Here is a 13,513-nt window from a genome sequence, read left to right as displayed (position 1 = left end):
TGTTTGGGTCGCACGATCTTTTGTTAATACCGCACCAATCACTTCTTAATAGCTGCTTTTTCTCTATTGGCTACAATCTTGCACATCTTTCACTTCTCATTAGTAATTTGTCAAGGATTGTCCATTACGTATCTCAAGTCTTAAATTACTGGTAATTTTTGCTTGATATAATGGGAAAGAAGATGTCTCTATTTGGGTAGATAATTTTGACGTTGCGCACAAGGAACTGCTCTCGAGGACAGAAGAAGAGGTGATGGAGAATAGAAGCTTCTTGGTAAGTCATACCCATTTTCAGTTTTTTTCCCCTGAAAACTTGAGTTTCCAAAAATCCCTGCATATATCTCACACCACAATTTTTTAGCTTTAATTTTGGGAAAAAAGTGTGAGTTATATTCAAGTAAATATGGTAATTTTTTTAGCTTTCAAATTCTTAAGTATGGATCATTGGTTAAATACTGGATTTATAAAACACACAAAAGAGAGCAATCTAGCAGATATAGAAATAAGCAATTTCACTCCTCTCATTGATGATAAATTATTTATATTAAGTAAAAATGTACAGTATCTTTATAAATTTTGTTCTATTAAAAATAAATCATATTTTGTTTGTTTAAATGTACATCTAAATTAAATAAAACAGACATTTACAATGAAATATATTTTTATTTATTATTATTATTTTGATAAGGTACTTGGTAATAATGAAAATTAAAGAAGGGAAAAGAATTAATAAAAATTAAATTAACTTCAGATGTCTGAAGTTTCAGAAACACTGATCTATCCAAATATTTAGTCTGAAACATAGGTGTATATTACACTATTCATTTTCTTAAATTCTGCTTCAAATTTGGATAGACAAAACAGCGTGATATGCAGTTACATTTTTTTCAGCGTCATTTCAATTTCGAACGTGAAGCAAATTGAGTGTATTCTGTGTTTAAGTCACTTTGGACAATTTTTGACGTTGTTTTTAATATGTACTTATTTTTGATTTTTGATAGACAAATAAAATTTTAAAGATAATAGTTTATAAATTATAAACAGATTAATCAGAGGCGCATTTTGCTAAAATGCCAAAAATCGCTCGTGGCAGCATACTTTACATCTTACATTGCCCTCAATAATTATAGTTAACCTTTAATTATCATATTTTCAAATTATTGTATAAATTAATTATTTATAGTAAAAATCTGTAGAAGGCAACTGTTTTAAATCGATTTTTTAAAATAAGATTTAATTGTTTTAAAACTCTTAAAAATAATAAATTAACTCAAAATTAATAATTAATAGAAATAGAATAATTTATCAATAGGAAATTTATTGTCATTTAGATCAGTACTTTGAAAGGGAAAAAGTTATCGGGAGCTACTTTTCTCAAAAGGAAAAGAGAAATGGAAGAGCAAGTAAAGAAAGCAACAAGTGATATAAGGAGATTTGGGATTTGTGTGAGCAAGGTATGCTCACCTTGCTCATACAAAGGGAGTCAGGAGCAGGTTTTTTGCATGGAGAGTGGTGAGTGATTGGAATACATTGCTCGAGAGTGTGGTGAGTGCAGAGACAGTAAATATATTTAAGGCCCTGTATGATAAGCTATGTGTATAATAGTAGACCTTCCACAATGAGTCTTTGACTCCATGCAGGTTTTTAAAATAATATTAATTATTATTATAACTATGGCTATTATAGCCTGTTTTTGTTTAGGAGTGTCCCTTATTTTAAATACATTGGCTATTATTACTCAAAAAAGGGTAAATATATATTTTAAGGCATTATAATAATAGTGTTTAAGAGGAGTAGCATGGGAATTTTCCCAGAAACTATACATAATAATAATTATTATTATTATAAATCTTTCACACATCTGCAAAGTTTTCTTACATGCCAGTTCGCTCTCCATGTATTAATGTGTATTATATTATTAGCTTGCTGAATGAATTTTGTTACCTCGTATTTATGAAGGTAAGTTTGTAGTTAAATATGTGATTTATCTTAGTAATGATTTTTTAAATAAATTATTCATTTCATTTTCTTTGTAGCTATAGCCGTGTTGTTTTTAACTTGTTATTTTATGAACTCTTGCATATATTTGAAATTGTGCCCATTGACTACTCTATCGAGTTTTAAGTTAATATTAAACAAGGTAATTTTTAATTTTATTTTGCTAATTTATTTGTTTTCTTAATGCAGTAAAATCAGATAAAAATTATTTTGTAAAGAGGCTAGACTTGGCAAATGACGATTCAATTCTAAATTTTTTACTTTGTTTTGGGCCCATATTTTATGAAAAAAAAAAAGTTTTTTATGATTTCAGAAACAGACAAAAATGGCAGACCAGAGAAACAAAATGTAAACCTTTTCTGGTCATCAATACAGAGAAAGACGAGCAGAATGAGAAGTTATTCGAGCTCAGTAAGAAAATCGGTTGCGGGAATTTTTTAAATTATCAGAAACAAGATTCAGTGAAAGCGACATTCCTGTGGAATCTGACAATGAGTCTGAAAATTCAAATTTGTGTTTAGATGATAATCAGGCTCTTGAGAAACATCCCAATAGCTTCAACTTCAAATACAAATACCTCAACACTAAATTACGAGCTTTTTGACGATCCAGCTTTATGGCCAAACTTGTCCAATTCAATAATTGATATATTAGTAAAACGAGGTCCTCCTGCTGAATCAAAAGAGACTTTTTTCCCATGTGATGAACATAATAGAAGTTTTCATGTATTGCATTATAATAAGATTTTGAGTAACGGAGAAACCATTAAAAGATCTTGGTTAATTTACTCAAGTTCAGAAAATGTAGTATTTTGTTTCTGCTGCAAATTATTTTCTCATATATGCGAATTATGAACTTAATTTCGGAAGGAATTAACGAGTGGAAACATATGTCCCAAGTTCTTCAGCGCCATGAAAAATCTCAAGAACATTTTAATAATTTTGAAAAATGGATTGATTTGGAAAAGTGTTTAAAAAATAAAACTGCAGTTGCTCACCATCAGCTAAAATTACTCAAAAAAGAACTAGAACACTGGATGCATGTTTTAAAACGCATAAAATCGGTTATGAAATTTCTTGCAAAAGAAAACATTGCATTCAGAGGAAGTTCAGATACTCTATATACAAATAATAATGGAAAATTTTTGAAATTGAATTATTCGCTGAATTTGACAGCATATTACAAAAACATGTAGAATGCATAAAAAACAATGAAATTCATGCTCATTATTTAGGGAAATGTATACAAAACGAAATCATTAATATATTGAGTAATGAAATTAAAAAAAAAATTGTATCTAAAATAATGAATGCTAAATATTTTTCAATAATTGTTGATTGCACCACTGATATTTCGCGACAGGAGCAAATGTCCTTAATTGTAAGATATGTTTCTATAAAAGAAAAAATGAAGACACCCAAGATATTATACAAATAGAGGAAAGAGTAGGAAGTGATATGACTTGAAGTAATTTTAAAATTATTAGAAGAAAAAAAACTTAAATATTCAAAATATCCGTGGTCAGGAATATGATAACGGGTCAAATATGAAGGGGAAGAATGCAGGAGTACAAGCACTTTTAAGGAACAAAAATCCTTGAGCATTTTTTGTTCCGTGTTGTACGCATTCCTTGAACTTGGTATTGAGCGATGCAGCAAGCTGCAATGTAGATACGGTTTTATTTTTTGACATTATTCAGTCAATCTATAATTTCTTTTCTTCATCAAGTCATCGATGGGAAGTTCTTCTAAACCACATCCAAAATTTTACTTTAAAACCTTTATGCACGACGAGATGGGAAAGTTGCGTTGAAACTGTAAAAGCAATATGAAATCAAGTAAAAGAAATACATAAAGCTTTAATTTTCTTCACAGAAGATGACAGCTTAATTGGGCAACAAGGCATTAAACAAAATTGGAAGCTAGTTCGTTAGCAAAAAAAAAATTAATTCTTTCAAGTTTATATTTGGCACATTTGTTTGGTATGACATTCTAACTGAAGTCAATGCATCTAGCAAACAATTGCAAAATATCTCTTGCAATATTATGGAAGCCTTGAAATCATTAGATGTCACGAAAAAATTCTTGACGTCATACAGAAGCAAAAATAATTTTTTGAAAGTTAAGCACCAAGCCCATAACTTTGCTCCAAATATTGGGTTAAATGCTGATTTCCCAACTAATGACAGCACACGAACTCAACATGTAAAAACTCAATTCGATTATGAATACCTGACGAATCAATTACTAATTTTGAGCGACAGTTTCAAATTAATTTTCTAAATGTAATTCTTGATTCAGCAATAACATCAATTACTGAGAGATTTGAACAGCTAAATAAATATGAATCAATTTTTGGGTTTCTCTTTAACATTGGTAACTTAAAATTTGATAATGCTACAGTAAAAAAAAGCTTGTTTCGACTTAGAAACTGTTCTGTCTGATGGTGATCAAAAAGATATTTCAGCAATAGATTCATTAGATGAATTAAAGATATTGTCTTGGAGGATATCAAATAATTATTCTCCCAAAAAAGTATTAAATTATATTTGTGCAAATAACTGCATAAGCCTTTTTCCTAATGTGTACACATCACTATGAATTCTTTTAACAATCCCAACTACAGTTGCAAGTGCAGAGTGCAGTTTTTCAAAATTAAGACTTATTAAAAATTATTTGAGGTCCACAATGTCTCAAGAGAGATTAGATGGCTTAGCCACTTTATCTATTGAAAGTGATATGGCTGAGACATTAGATCTAGAAGAAGTAAAGTCTTTTGCTGAAATTAAGGCTAGAAAGGTTTCTTTTTTTTAAATAATTAAAACTGTTATTTCTTGATTTAGATTTTTTCATATTTGTTTTGTCAATTTAACGTGATTTATGTAGTATTTATAAATTGTGTTAAAATTATGTACTCATTATATAATAAACAAAATATTTTATATATTTATTAATATTATTTATTTATTCACTATATATATATATTAGGGTTACCAAGTAATTTTATAATCTTGGTTATTTTACTCCTAATCATAGGTAAGCAAACAGTTAAGTTTGCTCATGAACGTAGTTCAAGTCTAAAGGTGGAGCTGTGATCACTATTCTTAGTATTTTCCATAATGTAAAGCACATCTCACTAAGAGATGTATACTGCAATACATTTTGGGTGGGGTCACTACCCAGACCGGTTTCAACCTTTTTTTGAGGTCTCCTCAGTGAGTAGCTAGACCCTAAATACCAAGGTTTTAGTAATACAGAGCCTTATCAACTTTACCTATACAAGTTGCTACAAGGTGTTTTTATTTTAAATAAGAATCTCTGGAGGAGATATAGATGTAAATAAGTTTTTTTACCTTGGGAATAATGGATATTTATTATGGTTACCAAGTAATTTTATTTTATAAACTTGGTTATTTTACTCCTGATCCCAAGTAAGCAAACAGTTAAGTTTGCACCTGAACATAATTCAAGTCTAAAGGTGTGCAACACCAGTAATGCAGTATACATCCTCTTAGTGAGATGTGCTTTACATTATGGAATATACTAAGAATAGTGATCAGAGCTTTACCCACCTTTACAATGAGTTGCCCTGATGTTGCACCACCTTTAGACTTGAACTACATTCCGGCGCAAACTTAACTGTTTGCTTACTTGAGATTAGGAGTAAAATAACCAAGTTTATAAAATTACTTGGTAACCCTAATATACATTATTCCCAAGGTAAAAAAACTTATTTACATCTATATCTCCTCCAGAGATTCTTATTCAAAATAAAAACACCTTGTATAGGTAAAGTTGATAAGGCTCTGTATTACTAAAACCTTGGTATTTAGGGTCTAGCTACTCACTGAGGAGACCTCAAAGAAGGTTGAAACCGGTCTGGGTAGTGACTCCATCCATAATATATTGCAGTATACATCTCTTAGTGAGATGTGCTTTACATTATGGAAAATACTAAGAATAGTGATCATAGCTTTACCCACCTTTACAATAAGTTGCCCTGGTGTTGCACCACCTTTAGACTTGAACTATGTTCAGGCGCAAACTTAACTGTTTGCTTACTTGGGATTAGGAGTAAAATAACCAAGTTTATAAAATTACTTGGTAACCCTAATATACATTATTCCCAAGGTAAAAAAACTTATTTACACGCACACACACACACACACACACACACATATATATATATATATATAATTTTTATATATACATATATAATTTCGACCGAAGGGCAGAAAAAAAAAAATCTTGCCCACACTCACAAATTAGCTCGGGCCGGTGCTGCCAATCATCGTTATCACCACTTACCATGTCATCTTATCGGGTGAACATTCATTTTTGCAATTAAATTCTACACAATTATATACACAATATTCATATTAGCAATAACATATCTGTGTGATATCCTTCTGTATTTAAACATGCCTTTTAGAAAGGTAAACAAAGAGAAATGTAATTGTAAATATTTGTAGGATAATGGATGGAAAATGGACAAAAGTTCTGAGTGGATAGCAAGAGAAGGAAAAAGAGTGCAAGTACCAAAGAACAATATGACAATCTAAAACTTTGACATATGATGCTTTAGGACAAAGGCAGTTGATTTGGGTGGGGTGGGGGGGATCTGTCCAGCATCAGATAGAAAGAGGTTAAAGAAAATTAACTTTATTAGTGTTCTGAACTCATTTTGTGAAGTGTATGAAATTCTTTTTCAACTAAACAGTTCTGTAATTATGATAATAAAAACTTATTACCTCATTCTGTTGAAACGTGTATCTGCCAAAAAGCCTTGAATGATTTCATACCATGCACACATAAATAAACCAGATTTTTTTTTTTTTTTAGAAGAAATATAATTTACAAATGTTCTTACTCAAGAATGGAGGGGATATCAAATACTGGTATCTGTACATAGAAATTTAATTTGTTAACCTGTATATATTGTTTGTGTTTGTTTATGGTAATAAGTGAAGTTTGATAGATTTTTTTCTTCATGTTTTACAGGGCCATGAAATGGGATGTTCCTATAGAAAAAATCTATAATAAGACACAGCGAGAAAAATTTCTATGGGCAATAAATATGACTGGACCAGATTTCAAATTCTGATATCTGAATTTTTAAAAGAAATTGTTAGAAATAACCAATCTAAATTATTGTTTGTGACATGCATTCCAGAACTCAGTATTTTGCAAATGTATAATATAACGAACTTCCAAAATTTCTTTTGTGACTATTATGAGATTTTCAGTGGAAAAAAAATAATTAATGCAGTTGACTTTTGTACGTGAAAATATCACTTATTGTTTTTGTAATTAATTGCCTTTTCTGCAGCAGATCACTGAATCTGCATGTTTTTATTTTATAATGCAGAGATTCCTGTTCACTGGACGATATTGAGCTTTTGATATAAAAGTCTATATATTGAAATTTTTAAATATTTAACAGAATCCAAGCATGATGGTGAATTCTTATTGGCTACTTGCATTGTTTTCATTTGTATATTCATTTGAAAGTGGGAAAAAAAAAGCATTAAAAAAAGTATGTAAATAGTTGACATTTGTATACATCTCATCACCGTATAATAAAAAATAGTTTGTTTTTGATTGTATCTGTTATTCTTCTCTCTCTCTCTCTCAAATGAGTGTCATTATATTGGTATATTATAAAAACATTACCATAAATAACAGTACTAAATTATCTCTAACTTATATAGGCATATAATTATGCATAATCAGAGCTGAAAAAAATTAACATTTCTTTATAATAAAACTACAGAAAGTTCACTTCATTTCCTGGAGCATGAATCTATTAGGACTTTGATTAGTTCATGCTTTTCTGTCAGCTAGGGCAGTTCGAACTATGTCAATCCATCTTGATGTTTCTATTGATGCCCTCCCCCATCATTTTTCCCTGAAACACCTGTGTAGCTCGGTGGATGTGGCGTTTGCACACCACCACGCTTGGCCGCACGAAGGAAGACTTCATTTCGAGTCTAGTCGGCGACTAGAGGAAATTTTTCTAAGCCTTTTTTCGACCGGTTCCCGAGTTAGTCGATCTCTGGCACGGGAAAGCAGGTTTTTCGTCCTGTAAACTCAAGAAAATCGACCGTAGAACCCACATTATTTCAGACATTAAATATGTTGTGTTAGGGTTAGGGACCACGAGATGGCGGCATATGTGAGCCGTCTCTCTTCACTGAGTACCGCTTAATTAGTGATAGCCTTGGGCCATCTATCTCTGATTGGTACCAGTGGAGATTGAACTGCCCACTCAGTCTCCAAAAGTTAGATAGGGCTAAATGGCCTCGCCTACTCTCGTATACGGGAATAAAAAGGCGTTAGCTGATTTTTTTTTTCATTCTTTCCATTCTGTTTTAATAACCATAGTTTTCTTTCTTGGATACTAATAGAAGTTCCCTTATCATATAGTTTTCAGTGTAGTTTTTACATTGATAATACATGTTCACTCCCCTAATTATTCTCATAATTTTCATATTAGGAGTCTTCAGTTCTTGATCAATTGTTTTAGCTTTGAACCACATCTCAGATCAATCTGGTAGAATTGCTTTGAATGTTTATTTATATGCTACCGCCTTGGCTGATATCTCTTTTGTTCCATATAAATTTGCTCGACTTTTACTAGCCTTGCTTATTCTATTCTGTTTTTGCCTTTTCTAAAAATTGGGCTTGTGTTTTTGTGGATTACATGCTCTGTTGTTTCATTATTGAATCAATTTGTATTTTTCAGCCTATTTTAATTTTTTTCATTTTCATACCAAATTTTATGATAGTTATTTAATTTAATTGAATCTGGAAGACTTGTAGTTTCATATTTATTTAATGAATGATAATGTCTACATAATCAATAATGAATGATCTATCCTTATGTCCTTACTAGATGTAAGATTTCAGTTTCATTCTTTGTAAACTTCCATGTGACTGAATTCTTACAAACTATTATCATGTCATGGTTGATAAATTATATCTCTTAATGGTCAAAATGTAGCACCACATATGAGTGATAAATCGCCATATGCAAAACAAGGTCACATGATATGTATAAATAGTAGCTGATAACAAGAAGGGAGAGGAATCGTGCCAAGAAAGAAAGCAATTCCTGCCCTGAGGGAACTCCATCCAGAAGCCTGCTCAGAGATTTCTTTCCTAGAACTCTGTACTGACACACACACACACACACAAGAAAGAATTGTAGGAAACCAGAGTTGACTAATAGAAGTGAAGATGAGACTCAACTAATTGAAGAAAACTGCTAGTCTCTTATGATGTTAAAGTGAAGAATAATTTATTGGTCAAAACTAATTCTTGTAGAAAGGCTTATATGCTGGTTAAACATGATTATTAAATATTTAAGGAATTGACACGTACACTAGAAATATACATTAAATCAAACTTTAATATATACTTTCCAATATTTCAGCAACGTCACATTGCCATCTTCATGGGAACTTAAGATAAAGATATGTGCATGCAAGTACTACACAACAGCAAATGAGAAACAAAACAAGGAAGCTACCGTTTTCCTAAAGTCCTGATGGTTCCCCCTGGCAGGCTATATTAGGTTCTTGGCCTTTATGCTGAAGTTCTCCTGATTTATGTTTCCAAATTTGGGGCAGTCTCATTCATCCAAATTTGTTGAGGTTTGGCATGCTCCTAAGGGCTGAGGCTGATTCCATGAATAGTCTTTCATATTTAAACTTGCTGTGGTGTATTACTGTGGCGAGTATCCAGAGCATGGTCTGCAAGTCCAGAGTGGCTGTACTGATGAAATCGGATGTAGTCCTTGTGTTCTGAGATTCTGATATTTGCTGTCCTGCCTGTTTGGCCAAAGTAGGACAATTTACTTGCGTGCACGTCTTTATCTTAAGTTCCCATGAAGATGGCAACGTGACGTTGCCGAAATATTGGCAAGTATATATTAAAGTTTGATTTAATTTATATTTCTAGTATACGCTGTCAATTCCTTAAGTATTTAATAAACCTGGTCAAAACTAGTTGATACATTCACCAAAGTGAGATTATGCTGTTTTGTTAATCTTAGTTCAGAAGGCCAAGAAAGAACTTTCTTGTTCAGAATAATCCCAATTCTAGTGTTTTCTAAGCTGATGGAGATTTTGTTTCTCATTCGACGCTGCAGTATTTATATATATATACTACAGAAAAGGGATGATATGATTGAGACATTCAAATTACTGAAGGGTTTCTATAAGATTAATCCAGAAGATATTTTTGAGAATAGGACTGGTGGTGGGAGGACTAGGGGCCATACATGGAAGCTGGGCAAGAATGGGGTTAGCAGGAGTGTTAGAGCTAGGTTTTTTACTTGGAGAGTGGTGAATGAGTGGAATAAGCTGCCAGAATCTATTGTGGGTGCTACAACCGTGAATGAGTTCAAGGCGAGGTATGATAGATACTGTGTGAATGTCGAATAGTTGTTCTTGACATGATGTTAGGGTCTCCCTCGATGAATCTGTGGACTCTTTGAGTTGCCTGGAATAATAATAATAATATACTAGAGGAATGTAGCAGAATTATCCTTTCCACTCAAACTGTAGTTCGTCAAGAACTCTAAGCATTTGTGCTTAAGGAAACTGATATGTTGTGTTGTGAATTATACAGTTCATTGAATCTGGCACTATCATTAGGTAAGTAGTGTATAAATTGTTTAAATGTGATCACGTGCATACTACATATATGCTATGTAATAGTGTAATCACACACCGCAAGGTAAAAGGAAGATGAGATAGTGTAATCACATTGATTAAATACATAGAAGACGGTAAGCTTTTATTATGAATTGTATGTGCAGCAGATGGTAAATCATTTTGTATTTTATTAAATGTGTAGCAGACAGTAGGTATTATTTGTTATACTAACCAAGCATGTTTTACAGTTTGCCATTGGGAAATAATCTGATGTATTTTTTTTGTAGTATTATTTATCTTTATTAAATTATTATTAGTCGCTGTGTCATTCCCTAAATCTAAACAGTCACACCTCTAGAAATTAATCTCTTTCTATGTCACTTGGCATGCTGTGTTTACAACCCACTCTGCTTGTCTTCCTCTTTTCAGGCTTCTCCACTTTTTAGCAGCTGCCTGTTCTCAGATTCTTCTCTGTACGGTTCCTCCAGTTCTCATCCCGTAAGCCTCTCTCCATCATTCTCACAATGGTCCATTTCCATGTAGCACTTGATGTTCTTTTTTCCCTTCCAGGGGTGACCAGTTCCTAATTCTCAAAGGCCATTGTTCTGTCATTCTCTGGACTTGTCCATATCGCTTCAAAGCATCTATCTCTCCATAACAGACTGTTCAACTTTCATCTCTGTTCAGATATATGCATTTCTCAGATGATTCATATGGGTAGTTCTCATACTTTGTCTGTAGTAATCCATTTCCTCAACTTCTACTTTTCTCTTCTGGCTGTTAGTGAGTGTCCAACACCCACATCCATAAGTCTTATGCTCTCTATAATCACATGATACAGCATCATCTTCTTAGTTTTCCTTTGAGACCTTATGACTCCATAAAATACCACTTTTTATAGTTCTAATAGCCACTTGTGCCTGTCCTGCTCGAAACACTGGCTGGACTTGTGCATCATGGAGCCAAGATACTTGAAGGCATCCACAAATTTTATAGTTCCCATCTGTAACTCAAGATCTGTTGCACTATCACCTCCATCTACTAGGTACCTGGTTTTAACAAAGTAACTTTCAGGCCTCAGTGTTTATACATGTCCAACAATTTCTTCATCTGGTATTCTACATCCTTCTTGTCCTGTTCAAGAATCACCTGGTCATCAGTAAAAATAAGAGAATGTAGGACTTGGTCTCTTATGGGTATACCATTCCATGGCATTGTCTGCTTCAGTCCTTCAAAGCTGCATCCAAGTATATCTTAAACAACTGCAGTGATATACAACATCCCTACTTGAGCTCCTTGCTAGTAGTAAATTCCTCTGAAAGTGTGTTACCAATCTTTATAGCAGATCTAGATCAATGGTACACCCTCTGCACCATTTCTATTGTTCCTTCATCTATTCCTGCTCTCTCTTCTGTCATTCTCTGGACTTGCCTGCCACTTTTGTATTATCAAAACAGTATCATAAGCCTTTTCCAAATCTACAAAAATTAAATGGAGCTATTTATTCTTAGCAACCATTTTTTTTTTATATTTGTCATAAAGAAAGTATATTATCCATGCAAGATCTTCCTACTTTGAAACCAGATTTTTATCCAATATTATTCAAAATGTTTTAAGTTCAATTCTGTCTCTTATGATTCAACTAAATATCCTATTAACTGAACACATGACATTTATGCCTCTATAATTTTTGGAGTCTTTCTTATTACCCTTCTTATGGATGGATGGACGATATATATGTATGACAAGTTCCACTCATAAGAGATATCCTCACCTACAAACACATATGCTCTGGAATATGTGATGGCCAGTTTAACGAGCTATTAATAGTTCTGGGAGTTTATCCATTTTTTTTTAGGAGAACATCCTTAAGATATGTTATTTCTTTTTCTTTTTTACACACTCAACAAGATAATTGAATCTTGTTATTGCAAACTTTAAGAGACCAAAGAATTAAGCATAGGGTAGAAAGTTTGTTATAACAAATTTCTTTAAAATGGAATTGTTGCTTTTTTTCTTCCTTAGCTCTGGTCATGACTTTCAGTAATTTGTATTTGATAGTGTTACATGTTATAATGAGAGTTAATTGCATATTGCTCTGTGTGTGTGTGGCTTCATTTAACCCACATAGTATTAACTACCATACTGGCCATGATGTGAGTATACATTAGTCAAAACACAGATGCAAAGCACACAGCGGTATTAAAATAACATGAATATGTGCATGGCTTGGATGTATTTTATCTATTATGGCCATTTGGATAGTTAGAGCAGCTTGTCCAGTAGATATAACATGTAACATATGCCTTATCAGCATGTGATAATGACTTATGCATTTTCAGTACTTACAAAACTTAAATAGAAATAATTACTATATTCCCATGATTCCTTGATTGTCTTGTAGCCTTTCTTGGGTGGGAATGACAAAAAGAGAATGATACTGGCATGTAGAAGTAAAAAGGTCATAGTTCCCCTTGATCAGAATACAGTCATAAAATACCTACTTAATCCCTCATTAGGAGGGCTCAACCATCCTAAGGGGCAGATGAGGAAAGGGGGGGATCCCATACGAATAAAGTGAAATTTGTTTTTTTGAGAAGATGAGATTTTGAAAAAGAACTAAGATGGTGTCATATCTCTGGAGTGTTGGGTATGATGACAGATTGCGGGAATGCCATCTTCAGGGTTGGTAGATGAGAATTGGGGAGGGGTTATATGATGCAAGTTGATGAAAGATTTGTACCTGATCAACATAGAAATTTTTCATAGGGGAGAGGAAGGGCGACGGGATTTATAACAAGAGGTCATTTTTACGTATTGTTTTTGTGATATTTCAAAAATACACAAAAATTCTGC

At 32.6% G+C, this 13,513-nt stretch overlaps 2 protein-coding genes across 2 annotated transcripts in view; one reads left to right on the top strand and one right to left on the bottom strand.

The window, feature by feature from the left end:
* Positions 1-7,603, top strand: part of LOC150103256 (DNA topoisomerase I, mitochondrial-like) — a 364,529-nt gene extending 356,926 nt beyond the window's left edge. The window contains exon 16 of the mRNA XM_090398605.1: positions 6,999-7,603. Within this exon, the coding sequence (XP_090254731.1) occupies positions 6,999-7,101 (103 nt within the window). The 3' untranslated portion in view covers positions 7,102-7,603. The remainder of the gene's footprint in view (positions 1-6,998) is intronic.
* A 3,949-nt stretch (positions 7,604-11,552) lies between these two features.
* The window catches only part of LOC150103255 (cilia- and flagella-associated protein 263), a 101,311-nt gene continuing 99,350 nt past the window's right edge, over positions 11,553-13,513 (bottom strand). Inside the window, exon 8 of the mRNA XM_090398428.1 lies at positions 11,553-11,706. Within this exon, the coding sequence (XP_090254554.1) occupies positions 11,553-11,706 (154 nt within the window). The remainder of the gene's footprint in view (positions 11,707-13,513) is intronic.

The sequence above is a fragment of the Typopeltis vanoorti genome, chromosome 9, assembly GCF_054136105.1.
Source record: "Typopeltis vanoorti isolate ZY-2024b chromosome 9, IOZ_Tvanoo_1.0, whole genome shotgun sequence".
NCBI classification, from domain to species: Eukaryota; Metazoa; Arthropoda; class Arachnida; order Uropygi; family Thelyphonidae; genus Typopeltis; species Typopeltis vanoorti.
This window is presented reverse-complemented; position numbering and strand designations above follow the sequence as displayed.